This window comes from Lepisma saccharinum, chromosome 7 (genome assembly GCF_977018435.1).
Source record: "Lepisma saccharinum chromosome 7, izLepSacc3.1, whole genome shotgun sequence".
NCBI classification, from domain to species: Eukaryota; Metazoa; Arthropoda; class Insecta; order Zygentoma; family Lepismatidae; genus Lepisma; species Lepisma saccharinum.
The window spans coordinates 72,620,233-72,634,969 of NC_139235.1; the positions used below are offsets into that span (position 1 = coordinate 72,620,233).

Consider the following 14,737-nt stretch of genomic DNA (forward strand, 5'->3'; position numbering starts at 1 on the left):
TGTGCAGAAATTTCATTACATTTTAAGATTATTTTCCTAATATATAATAAATCATCACTCACTGAAATTGTTGTGGTAAGTTCAGCTATTAGATGTAGCAGATTTATTAGCGATTCTTTCTGAGAAGGACTCTCCGCTGTTGTCCGGCGTCCAATCGAATCTGATTTTCTATCCTGTTCCTTAGAGGAACACGTTGTGCTCACAGGTTCACTTGTATTAGCCACTGCTGATGATGTTGACGCAATTTGTGGATCCTTGTGTTTATTTTTGTCCTTTATCAAAACAGGTTTAATTGTTTTCCTCAATTGTGAAGCAGAATGCAGTCTAAAATTTTCCCAGTGTTGTTTTTTAAAACTTTCATAAGACCGGTCAGATTCTGGTGGCACTTTCTTCCAACAGAGGTTACTCAGATATGTGTCATTTCTTCTATTTTCCCAATCTGTAACAGAATTTAATCTGATCGTAGTAGGACTTTCTGATGTGCAAGGGCTTTCCTTGTTTATTGATTCCTTTCTTATCTCTAGCAATTTAGGAAAGTCTTTAGCAGAGGTCGCATATGTTCGCTGTTCATTTCGTGGATCAATTCCAAAAAGTACTTGTTTCCTTGCATCTTGATAGGAGATGTTGTTATAAGCAATCAGCCTTTGTATTTCTCTCTCTTGCTCCCATCTTACACATGACTTATCGGTAGATAAGTGGTTTCCTTTGCAATTAATACATTTAGGACTGGCATTGCAGATTCCATGTTCCGCTTGACCGCATCTATAACACACGGGAGAGGATTTACACTGTGTTTGTGTGTGTGAGAAACGGAAACATTTCTTGCATAAAATCACAGATCTTACTTTTGGCTTCACTTCAAATATTTGTCTCCACAACTTCACTTGTTTTGGTAACTGTTGAGATTGAAATGTTACACTAATCAGTTTAGTAGGTTCTTGCCTTACTTCCCCCTCTTCATTGAAAAAAGTTTTCTTCATCCTTATTACATCTATTATTGGAACTTCAGCTCTAATGTCTTCGATTATCTCGTCTACTGGGATGTCGGTAGGTACACCATATATTAATCCTTCTCTCACTAAAAGACCTTTAGGAATTCTGGCTTCTAAATGGTATTTTTCCTTGATGAATTCATTTTTAGCAAATTTATTTGCATCATATGCTGTGCGAAATGTCAATTTTGCCTGCTTCAAACCACTTTGTTGAATTCAACATCAACCTTCTCCTTACACAAATTATAACCTAATTTTACCGTATTCAAGCTCTGTGATCCAGGTAATGTACTGTCCACCAACACCATATATGGGCCTTGATGTCCCTCATAATATAAAGACATATCATATGCCTCATTTCTATATTTAGCAACACCAACCTTTGTACTTGCACTTACTTTCGGATTTTTTGGGTTTTTCTCCACTTCAGGTTCCGTGCATTCTTCATTAGATCGACCTCTTTTGAAAGAAGTCTTATCACTAACTTCCATTTCCGCTAACTGTTCAGGTACAATCACATTCATATCACTCTGGATTGCTTGCATTAAATTTTCTTCATTAATCTTCACATCCTGAGCCATCTTGGGAAATCACAAGCGTTTTTATTTCACTTTTCTCTTTCACATATCAAATGTAAAATGTATAGAGAGATTTAATCTTGTAACTCTAGAACTATTATTCTCAAATCAAACTTCAATTAATTAGATCTCAAACTAGAAAAACAAACAATTCAACACGCTATTCACACAGAATCCAAACGATACCACCACAGATACCACCATGAAAATTCACGCCATCTCTTCCTGAACAGAAATCAAGCTCTACTCCTAGGACGCTATATCCAGGTAGGGCAATAGTCAGACAAACACATTGATTGGATCTTGGTGGTTATTATGTCCGAAAGTTATAACGAAGCACACAATATATTAATTTACTTTAAACCATTAAAAATATATATTTTGGAGGTTATTGACTGTTACCTTTTCAAAATAAACTTCTTTAAGAAATAATCATATGTAATTCTTCAAGGTTGTAAAAGAAAACTAAAGACGCAAGTACTCACCTCATCCTCGAAATGAAGGTTGGTGTGAACTCCAAAGGGGATTTGAATCCTAAATCGGAATACTTCACTTCCTCCATTGTGAAGTATTTGATGAGGGAGCACGCTGGCGACGGAACATCTGTAAGGAAAATATAATACAACTTTAATCCTTAAGGGAACGAAAACAGACAGTAACAAATATCTAGATTTTGTATTATTTTATAACATACCAGAACATATGATTTTCATTACATTCTGGATGTTCCTGAAACGTGATAAGATATTCTGATAACGTTGAGACTGTAATGCCCTTGTACAGTGGGATCCATGAGTATTGCCGTGCAAATTGTCCATGACTATATTCATTAATTTGTCTTTTATATCCTATGTTTTAGGCGATGGATTTTTATGTATGCTGGATCAAATAAAGTGCACGAACACTGTGATGGACAATTTGCACGGTCATATATTCCACCACAATTCTTATTGTACAGAAGTTATTGGCATTTGTTGAATTCAGATTGTGGTATTTGTTTATGTAAGGGGGTTACCAGACAAGTACAGTTAGAGTAAAAACCAATTTAATTTTTTGTATTAAAATTTTGAAATACGTCATAATACCTAGTGTGCGATATCTGCGAAAACGAAGCGAATATTTAATTCACAACGCGAGGAATAAACTTTATATCAGATATCGTAAATGAATGGACGACGAAATAAACGCAGTAAATAGTATTTCTGTATATTTTGTCCAATCCTGATACATAATTGATACGTGCACAGTACGAGGGTTGTCTCGGAAGTAATGAACCTTACCTAGACTCGGAGATATGATTGTAAAATACGAGATCTGGGGAATCCATAGTGCAAGTAAATGCACAGTGAGAGCTGGGAGAAGTGATTAAGTAACTGCAAAATGAGGTTACAACCGGAGGACATTAGAGAGCGTGCTGACATCATGTGAGGATTGCAACACTGAAGAGATGGGTAGAGGAATTTAGGCAAGTATGTATTATGCAGCTCTGTTGAGGAAGTTATATATGTAAAGTTGTGGACATAATCTGTACAAAAATTAATAATTTATAAATTTACAATATATACATGCATGCATATAATATTTACACACACACACACACACACCTTACTTTAATAAAAAATATCTAAACCATTTCATTACATATTCATAGCATTATCTTTGACTTCTTTAAATATTTTGTAATTATATTTATTACCGAAGATGAAGGACTGAATGATTGCTTTATTTTACTTCGCTTCTTGTGCCACGTTTGGCTAATATGCAAAGTGATAACCACTCCGCCGCTGGGTCGGCGAGGATAAAGGAGAAGTCAGTAAACAAGGTTGCGGCGCTTGGTGTCCACTCTTGTACAAGTCCTGTAAAAATGTTCTCTGTATGTTTCATGAAGTTTGCACTGAAATATAATATGGTTCGAAGTTGCAATATACCAGGTAGTGTAAAAGTCAGTATGCCCATACACAAAACTTCAAGTATACATACAAAATACAAGTAGATACACACAATTCCAGTTTCAGTTGTTTTGTTCAAAGTATCCTCCATTGCTTGCAATACATTGTATGCAACGATCAACAACAGAATTGCAAATACGATACAGTAAACTTGTATCATTGTTGATGACATGAAACCCATTGATAATTGAATCTTTCAGTGCAACCAAATCTGCCAGTGATGATGAGTATACCATATCCTTAACAATTACACACAAAGCAAAATCGCATGACGTCACATCACAAGAATGCTCAGGCCAATCAATGGTACCACGACGTTCACTCTTCAAATGTGTCATCTAACAACAAACAACCACACTACAACAAGACAGAGACTCAACTGTCGACAAAAGAATAACGAGTTCACTGTTGCCAGTGTCACACGACAATATTACCAACCGTATACCTAAAAAATATTACTTAGCACAAGAAGCACACACACTATCGTAATACTATTATCAATGTGCTTTTTGGGTAAACTGACTTTTGCACCACCCTGTATTCACTACACAAACAAGGCACTAAGTTCTACTTCTAAAGGTAAGCTGCTGCGACAGTGTGATATAAACTGCAGCGTGTTATAGTGAGGGAACTCCGGGAGAGTCGAGGATGTTTAAACCAGCATTTAATTTTTATTATTTTCTGCGTGGAATGGTACACCTTATCGTATTGAGTACCAGTATTCGTCCACAATCTTTCAAGAGATTTGAAGATCAAGTGTTGTGGTATGGTCTCAAGAAAGGTGACTTTCCATCAACAATGCCTCCTTCGGCACGTTCCTTGTTCGCAAGGCTGCCATACATAAATGCGGACTCGAATTGCTGAAACACCCACCTTATTGGCTCCATCTTGCACCACCGGACTAACATCTCCTCCTCAAATTGAAAAAGAAAAGTATTGACTGGGGATCCTTTTGACAGTAATGATGACGTCATCAGCGCTGTTGGCGACTATTTTGACAGTCTTCAGAAATGCTTCTATGAGGCGGAGATCAGAGCACTCCAGAAGAGATTGTGGGAGTGTGTAGATCTGCAAGGAAACTATGTTGAAAAATAGGCTTGATATTTGGCCTTATTGAGGATTCCTTGTGAGTGAGTCTCAGGGCATATTGGACACCCCTTGTACAACACTAACGCACTGTTTTCCACTTTTGGTGCACGTGGAAAAGTTCACCTTACGCACCAGTTACGTCATCGGGGCACAACATGCCTCCAGAAGATTGACCTCCATGGGAATCTACAAGATGAAACGACAGGTATTGAAGCCGTGTAAGAATGAAAAACAGGTGCCATGTACTGTGTAAAGCAAAGGTTATGAACCAAAACGTTTTTGTCCTCGCGATAGCTCAGTGGTAACGTCATGCAATGAAGGGATATAGGGTTCGATACCCGGCGGAAGTATATAGTAGTTCGGATCCCACTTTAAACTATAGGGCCAGTCCTAATTATTTATTTATTTATTTGAGAAAATTTCAGATACAGCACAGATGGCCATTTTACACTGAAATTGTCAACAATGAGAAAGCAATAATTATAATAAGCATAAAAATAAAAAATAAAATAAAATAAATAAATAAAAATAAATAAGAAATAATTAAGAGTAAAAAAACAACATAAAAGTGAATAGCAAATGAACAAAAAAATAAGTAAGAGATGGCACTATGTGATATTAATTACAAGTATTTCTTCTGATAGAAGACCGAAAGGCAAACTCGGAGGAAAATATATCAATACTTGAGGGGAGATCATTGTATTGTGCTGCAAGTCTATAAAAGAGAGATCTTTTTTGAATTTCTAGTCTAGGTTTTTTAGTATAAAATAACCTTGTATTGCGAGTTGTGCGCATAGGTACTCTAAAGTGGAATTCCTCAAGGAGTGTGTTGCAGCGGATTTTGCCATTCACAATTTTGTATAAGTAACTGAAATCATTCTGCAAACGTCGCTGATAAGCAGTTTGTAAGTTTAGAAGAGACAAGAGATGCGGAGATGAAAAATTGCGTAATGAGGGAACCCTGTGACGGACTATAGCTAGGAAGAAGTGAAAGACTGAATTGAATCTGGAGAGGTGAGTGGGACATGCCATGGACCAGACGGGAGAGCAGTATTCTATTATTGGGGAGATGAATGATGTGAAGTACAAAGTGAGGGCTGAGATGTCACTAATTTCAGTGAAACGGTAGAGTAAACCTAAGAGACGCATGGCCTTTTTTGTGGTGCATAAAATATGTTCCTCAAATGTGAGCTTTTGGTCGAAAACAATGCCTAGGTCTTTGTTAGAGGATACTGCTTTGATGTTATTGCCAGAGATGGAGTAAGATGACTTTAACAGATTCTTCTTGAGAGAGATAGTGAGAGTAGTACACTTGTCAGGATGTAATGTAAGGTCCCATGTCAGGCACCAGGAAGTAAATGTTGCTATGTCATTCTGAAGAAGATGAGTATCGTCGGAAGTGGAGATTTCCCTGAAAATTTTACAGTCATCTGCGAAAAGAAGTTAATTCCTAGAGGGAGCTGTGAGATGGTCGGCAAGGTCATCGCCGAATAATATAAACAAGAGAGGTCCTAGAACACTACCCTGTGAAACTCCAGAGAGGACAGGAAGAAAGTTAGAAACAGTTCCAGGAAGAACAACACGTTGTTGGCGATCGCTAAGGTAGTCTGTGAGAAGGGTGAGAAATTTGCCATGAATGTTGAATCTATTGCATAATTTGTGAATCAGAAGACGATGACTAACAGTATCAAAGGCTTTGGCCAGATCAAAGTATATTACATCTAATTGTGAATTATTTGAAATGCATTCCATAGCATGTGAGAGTAAAACAGACAGGTTTGTAAGACAGGAGCTACCAGGAAGAAAACCATGTTGCTTAGAGCTTAAGTACGGAGAAACAAATTTGTACAGTCTGTCTTTGATTACTTTTTCACAGATGATGGACAGAGGAGAGAGTAAGGAGATTGGTCTGTAAGATGAAACAAAATTTTTGTTACCACTTTTGTGAATCGGTGTGATGTTAGCTTGTTTCCAAGCGTGAGGAAAGATGCCTTCCGTAAAACATCTGTTCAAGAGAATGGAGAGGGGATAGCACAGGGATTGCACAGTTTTCCTGAGGAACATGGTGTTGATATCGTCCGGTCCTAGGGCACGGTGAACTGAAAGAGACGACAATAGATCCTTCACCTCATCGGGTGTAGTGACAAGCGTTGTTAGGGAGGAGGAACAGACTGGTCTTACGTTTGGCAACGCTGCAAGGGAAGACGGGGGGCAGAAGTTACCATGAAAATAAGCGTTGAAGAGTTCTGCCCTTCGGTCCCCTATCGCACTTTCACTATCATGCGTAATTTCAGCTGGAATCCTACTGTTATTTTTCCTTGAGTTTATTAGATTAAAAAAGTTTTTTGGGTTTTCCGGGATTGTTGCAGTGATATTGTCTATATGTTCCTTATATTTTTTTCGAAGCAGATACTTTGAGTGTCGTCGCAGAGCCGCAAAGGTATTGTGCGTGTGTTCACTCGGGAAGCCCTTCCAAAGTTGCCATGCTCGTGTCTTGTTGGCCAGTACATCCCGCACTTCGGAGTCGAACCAACACGGAAATCTCCGAGAAGATATTTTCCCTGTAGGCACGTGGTCCGTCACTGCTGCTTGAATGACACCTGTAAATAGGTCAGCTGCCTCGTCGACCGTCCCGTCTTCCAAGATGCACCAGGGGAAGGTGTCGAGGGAGAGTCTTATCTCCTCCCACGGCGCTCGGTTCCACAGGTAGCGTTTGTTCTGGATGGAGGGGCGATGACCTCTTCTAGGGGGTGGGGGGATGAGAATAGAAACATCCAAACTGTCGTGGTCGGAGGTCAGGAGGTTCTTACGTGGCGTGATACTAATATCGTTTAGGGTGGATAGAACATAATCCAGGTTGCTCTCCTTCCTGGTGTTGAACAAATTATGTTGTTTCAGGTTTAAACCACAGATGAAAGTTTCAATAAACCATGCGTCGTTCGTACACTTCGCTGTTCCATTCACAGGGTCTTGCCAGTCAATTGAGAGGTTGAAGTCGCCGAAAAGCGCAACGTCTCCCAGGGCAACTGCCGCAAGCAAAGAATCTCGACATTCTTCGAGGAGGAACAAAGGACTGTTTTTATGTGTCCTATAGTAAGAGCCAAGGAGAAGCTTCTTGGCACCGGTCACCGAAACTTCCACCCACAGTATTTCACAGTTCCGTTTTAAGTCGTGGCGTACTTTGCTTGGCCATTTTGAGTTAACACAGATCATAACGCCCCCACCACGAGTCGCACGATCGTTCCGATATATGGTGAAATGGCTTGCGAATGGCAGCTCACTGTCACAAACGTTTTTTGTCAACCACGTTTCAGTAAAAATTAGGCAGTCATATGCCATGAGTTCACACGCAAAAATTGCACAGTCGCCAAGCTTATTCTTAATGCTCTGTGTATTTTGGTAATACACAGAGAAATTTGCCACCGTTTTCACAGGCCCCGGATTCACATGTATTTCCCCGCAGATCAAGGCCATGCACAGGAGGTGAAAGTACCGGACCGGGGTCCCCTTACCTGCCGAGCGTTGTTCCCTGCTGCTGGGCGAAGCCATGGCGGAGACACGCACACGTGTCGCCGCGAGTGCCGGAAAAGAAAATCTCCTCTGAGCACATCTCCACCGCAATAGTTCATCAGAATCCTTTGACACAGCGGAAGGAATGCTACACTGAAGCCACGAGTACACTATGATTAAACACAGGCCGAGAAAAACCACTGAAAACTCTCGAAACACAGGACGACGATCAGCACCACTACTACAACTTGCCGCCATCTTGCTTAACTTTCCACTTTTGGTGCATAAAAGAAGGTTTAAAGTCGGGAAAACCCCAAACTACCGTTAGGGTACGTAGTCCATATGGCCGGGCTTAGAGCTGTAAAGGAATACATTAATATTAAATAGGGGAAGCTGTAGGGAGTAGACATAATTAGGCGCATAAGTAATGGTTAACGATAACAAGGTTCATTATAAAAACAGTCGATGTTGATATATGTAGAATATCTCAACCTATATGTTAAGGGAAGAGAGCTGCAAGGAAAGAAGGGAAGATTAGCGATACTTAGTAAGCTTGAAAGGTGAAGATCCTTACCATCTTCTAAGTGCCTGAAGACAGCCTGGACTTGGCTAGGTGGATGGTCACCTTGGGTCGGAGACTGAACAGCGCCTGCGGCGACACTTCAGTTCTGCTGGTCGACTACCACACCTCTAGTCTTGTGACTAGGGTTTATATACTTCGGGTGTGGTCGAAATAACCATAGACAGTTTCTGTTGCCTCCTGTCGTTGTCAGGAAGTTTAGAAGGTCAGGGATGCATCTGCTGTCCTTGCTTATCGTATCATCGGTTCGTTCGCATGTGGTGTCCTCACATGTAGAGCTGTCCGCACGTGGAGAAGCTGATCGCAATCGGTGCCTAGAAACCAATGCAGTAACCACAGTTTTCCTGTTGTTGCTGACCTTACTTCACTGAAAGGTAGAGAGTGCATGTGGTGTGAAGGCAGACGAAGATAAGATCCACAGCGCCTTGAGTGCTTCCCGTTGAGAACCACACCCAAATCCGAGTTTCCAGAAAAACATGAATGTGCGGAAACTAGCACGTTATAAAACAAGAACTCAACTCAACACAAACATTTTTGGTTAGTTCACACAGAACCAAAGATTTTTGGTTAATTCAAAATCTAGACGAAGTGTTTTTGGTTAATTCAAAATCTGGACGAAACGTTTTGGGTTATTTCAAAATCTAGACGAAACGTTTTTTGGTTAATTTAAAATCTAGATGAAACACTTTTAGTTAATTCAAAATTTATACGAAACGTTTTGGGTAATTCAAGATCTAGACGAAACGTTTTTGGTTAATTCAAAACCTAGACGAAACGTTTTTGGTTAATTCAAATCCTAGACGAAACGTTTTTGGTTCTAGACGAAACATTTTTGGTTAATTCAAAAACTGGAAGAAACATCTTTGGTTAATTCAAAATCTAGACGAAACGTTTTGGTTAATTCAAAATCTAGGCGAATTGTTTTTGGTTAATTCAAAAACTGGAATAAATGTCTTTGGTTAATTGATAGCTCAAGTGAACGTTTCTGCTAATTCAAACTCATAATTTCCAAGGTCACCTAAAACTTCACGTAATTCTTCTTTAACACTGGAGAGATTGTAGCAAAAATAATGAAATATTATAATCAGAATGGCGGCCAGTGGATTTGAACTGGCGACAGTACTAATTAATAACATATAACTCATTCTCTAATCCCATTGTAAAAATACACAACATCGAGATTAACTCAAGATGTCAGCTGAAAGCATATTCCAAGGCTTAAAACTCCACCATAGCAGCTCATGCTTGCAAACCAAGATCCGAGAGGTCCGTATACATCCCGAAATCCTTTCTAAAACAACATGTCCTCTTTAAGTTGGGACACGCTTTAATTATGCAAGGAAAACAGAAAAACCGAGCTCAACACATACGGGCCGTCGCATTTGGAAATTACTCCTTCTCGCTCCGTCGAAGGATAAATTGGATTGTTAGTGGTAGCCTCCGCAACGCAACAATGAATTTTAACTTACAGGACCGAAATAATCCCCCCCGACGAAGAATAAGCTTCAGAGGCAAAATCCCAGCCCGAGCGGGCGTACGTATGTCTCTGCTGAAAAGCTCCGCCACCAGAAACAGTAGATGAAAACGAGAGGCAGTGAACACGCTCCGTTCCTTCACATTCATATTCATTCAAACATCACGGACTCCGGGGCCGAAGTATGAATGTGGGTGGATAGGAGGGGGTGGGCTGTCGTTTGAGGAGGGATTTAAAGCCAGGTCTATACACTGTCAGCTCCATGCCGCTTGGAAAGCGAGCTCAAAGGACGGGACAGAAGAAGCGGGGATAAAAAGGAAGAGGAGGAGGGGGGATTTCTGCTTGAATGGGATTACTGAATTCGCAAAAGGACGGGGGAGATCTTAATATCTTATCTCCTGCGGTTGCCAATGCTTGCAGGTTTGTTTTCGCAGGGTTGTTACGTCTGCGGCTCATTTGGGTATTGCTATTTTGTATGCTGTGAGGTAGCCCTAAAAGGAATCTTCTCTGAAATGCGTTTCGGTATTTGTCTTCTTTACTTCCCCTCTCCTTATTAAAATCTCATGTGAAATGTTTACACTATTAAAAAAGACCAAACATGAAGACTAGAGAGCATCCGAACTTTAAATTCGGCGCATCGGCTCTTCTCGTAACTCTTCGGCTCTTCTCGTGAAAAGTCGGCTTTCCTCGTAAAACCTTCGGCTTCCCTCGTAAAAACTTCGGCTCCTCTCGTAAAAACTTCGGCTCTTCTCGTAAAAACTTAACTGCCCTTATCTCTTATTCCGTCATCTTCGGATAATCTGCTCGGTGATTCGACGACAAACTTTGTAAAGTCTACATGAATTGGTTGTAAGAATGAATGCCCGAGAAAGCATGAAAGTACCTAAAGAGCGGGGGTGAAATACATTTGAATCATTAATATTTGCTCATAGCGAGGCCGATCTTCAATAAGTTGGCTATATCAAATACGATTACTGAAAATTGTTTGCAAGTGACTTTCATAAAGGCACTTTTTCATACAGGGTTGATTTTATCGATCACAGTTAAACGAAGCAATAATCTCCTAATTATAGATTACCCACACCAATTTAATGTTTGGAAACAGAGGGGATTGAATGCGTATTTGTTTTGGTTGGTTACTTGCTCTATTGACAAAGAATGGAGAGGTAAATTCTCATCTTCGTAATTAGTCAAAACTAACAGAAAAGCGAAGTATAACAAAGCAAATCAATCAGAGATCCTAAGATGGAATCTCTCATAAAAGATAGGTTTATCACTGTGTTCGTCCATTGTTTACCCTCAACGTCAACGCATTCTCCAAAATTGACAAATTATGACGAAGTGTCTGATACGAAGCTCATGATTTTGGCTAACAGATTTAGCACTGTTGCACTTGAAAAAAAAAATAATAAAATAAAATAAACTAGTTTCAAGTAAAAGTTTATGTCAACCAGCATGAGACTAAATCATCGCACACGTGGCTCAGCACAGCCAAACCGTACACAATTAAGCTCGCTTTGTATTGAAACGAAGCACTGGCGCCGGGGAAAAATACCACCAATCACATCCCTCCCTTTCCACTATCCGAGATAACACCGCACAACCCTTTCCACACACACACACACACAAAAGAGCCACACTGTATTCTAATGGGTGGAATTCGGCGAAACGCACTATATTTATCCACGCTTCCCATTCATGTATGCCATCTTTCCGGAAAACCAGAAGCGAATATATTAAACCCGCATTTCTCGCCTACCGAAAACCCGTTCCTCGCACAGAATACCTCATCTCGTCTCGTTTCTATGACCTTTATTCAAATGAAGATCATCATGGAAAATAGAACGAAGCAGCGGTTGCCATGGAAACCTTTGATGCAAGGTAATTGTACTCATCAATCTTGATCACACGGTGAAATGAATACGTATAAAGATAATTATAAATACAGCAGCATCCTCTTTGGGGCCTCGGCGATATAACCGACGTAAAACATCGTCTGGTATCGAGGGGAAATTTCCAAAGCTGTAGGATATCACAATAGCATCTTCGTTAGTGCTGCGGTTTCACCTCAGCGCCGGGTTGTTAGAAGCTGGTTCACGTCATGGTTCATGTCCAAAGAAGGAACTTGTCTTCGTGACAGGGTTAATACTGTCTGCTTTGTTTACGGAACGGGCGGAGACGAGTCTGTCTGAGTGTCTCGTAGCACAATCTTTGGCTTAATCACTCTGAAATCTACCGGATGCTCCTGAGAAAGTTGCTGAGATGATAGACATCTCAGCATCTGAGATCCTCCATAGGTGCCTCTGTGGCAAAGTAGTCGGCATAAGAGGCTAGAGGTTCCATGTTCGAACCCTTGGTGTTTATTCCATTATTCCTTTCATTATTTTGTCATTGATACTCAACTTCATGATTGATGCAAGAGGTAAAAAATCGACGCATTATTTATGTATAGTTTTATCCATTGCTCTCGTTATATTGTAATACACTTTTTTAATTATTTATTTTTTAAAAAAAATTAATAATAAAATATGGTCTCTGAAAGTATACATAATATGTCATTTGTAGCATTCTTCAAAAATGCATCTCCTGAATAGAACCTGTTCCGATAAACTCCTCAATTACCTCGATTCACGTCTGCGCCGGACAACGTTCCGTTGCAGAATGACTGCGAGCCTTGCACGGGAGATTCCTGAGCATGCGCGCCTGCGTTCGGACGTGGCGTATAAAACTCCACACTGGGTTTTCAGGATTGAACCTAGACTGTGCCAGCCTAAGACAACTCGTCTCTACGAGAGGTACCTTTTATATGTAAAGGGACTCACCCCTGTGAAATAAGAAGAACACGAACGACATTCAATATTTAACACTTCCATTGACTGGACATGGCGGGGTCATGATAACAATAGAAAGAGTCTTCTTGTTCCTGTATATTCCTGTGGAGATGATCGTCTCCGCTGATTTGGTAGATAAGGCAAAGTCCTGAAATGAAACGTCTTTAGGGAGCGCAACTCCCCGCTTATAACTCTAACGTATCACCGATATTCAATCTATCACTTGAAGACAACCACTGTTTATTCTATAACTTTCGGACTAAAACTGGGCGGAGATCTGTTATCGCGATCCATTTAAAGGAGATTCAAATTTCCGATCGTTAAAGCCGTTGGCGAGTCCGCGTCTTGCCGTTAACGGTGCTTTTTGCATAAAGCTGAGTTCACTTATTTTCGTACGATTTCCGGTTGATTCACGTGTCAGCGGAGTTTAATGATCCAATTAAGGTCACCGGGGTAATATGCTTGTATCAAGCTACTTCCAGCGCTTCAGCCGGACCCCTTGGCTGAATCGCGCCTTTCATTGTACACAATGAAATATTTTGAAGAAGATTAGTGCTGCATTCTGTGAACTTCCCTTATGACTTCTGAACCAAAAGCTCTGATTTCAATTGCTCTGTAGCTGCAACGGAACAGCCAACTTTCCTAAGGACACACGAGGGAGGAACACCAACAATATCCCCTAGGAAGAGAGGGACCTTGTCGTTTGACAGATTTTCTGGATCAAAGAATCCCTCTCCCCCTCTGCATGCAACGGCCGTTTTCAGCCAAAGCGAAGGACCTGAAAATCACAGAGGGGACTTGGAAAGGGCCATAAGCCCTGGGGGGGGGGGGAGTTTCTCGTTTCTTGCGACTCCCAAACTGAAGAATACGGAGCGAGTAGAAATGAATAAGTATCGTATAAAGAAGTATTTCCCTTTTAGCAGAATAGCAACTACATTGACAATCAATATAATGAGTATGTTTAGCGAAACTTGAAAGCGTTCAAAAACTTCTTGAATTCATATTGGCCAATATTTTCATATTTACCTTGATCTTTGATATGTGCTTGCAATGGCCAATCTTGTAGTTTACTTTGACGGAGTGGTTTTCAGAGCGCGATACGAGGCTATCATGCGTGTTCCTTGTTATATGTCCCTTCATATGTTGAGATATATATATATATATACTTGTACAATACACATCATGCACATGAAATTATAAATATATTATGCTTTGGCTAAGTGCAATTGCGTATGCATATAAACTAATATGGATTTTTTTTAGCTTTTGTCTTTTATATGCAACATGTATATTCATATTGGTTACGGGTAATATATATTTATAATGAAGTTCCATTCTTGATATACGTGTTTCTTTTGTCATGAAAATAAGGATATCATACACACAGCGACATCTGTTGAGGACTTTCGTTTATACATAAATATTTCCATGTACCTAGGTCTTAGGTTTTGGATTGTGCGTTGATGAGTCATGTACTGAAGCAGACAAATCAGAAAATGCTGGTGTACTCCAATATGTTACCGAACTGTTTTGATATACAGGGTGATTCAAAAGTCACTATACATACATAACTCACTGTACTTTTCTTTCAGGAATGCACAGTGGCATTCTTGAAGAATGTTCTAAAAAGATATCTCTCAAGACACTGCACGCGGTGCAAGCTACGTGGGTAAAACGCATTGACTTCGTATGCTATGCATGGCGACTTTTGAATCACCCTACACTTAAGACAAT

At 40.1% G+C, this 14,737-nt stretch overlaps 1 protein-coding gene across 1 annotated transcript in view; it reads right to left on the reverse strand.

Moving 5' to 3' along the window:
- Positions 1 to 14,737, reverse strand: part of LOC145990505 (voltage-dependent calcium channel gamma-7 subunit-like) — a 758,904-nt gene that overhangs the window by 373,465 nt on the left and 370,702 nt on the right. Inside the window, exon 2 of the mRNA XM_083126201.1 lies at positions 2,056 to 2,173. Within this exon, the coding sequence (XP_082982327.1) occupies positions 2,056 to 2,173 (118 nt within the window). The remainder of the gene's footprint in view (positions 1 to 2,055; positions 2,174 to 14,737) is intronic.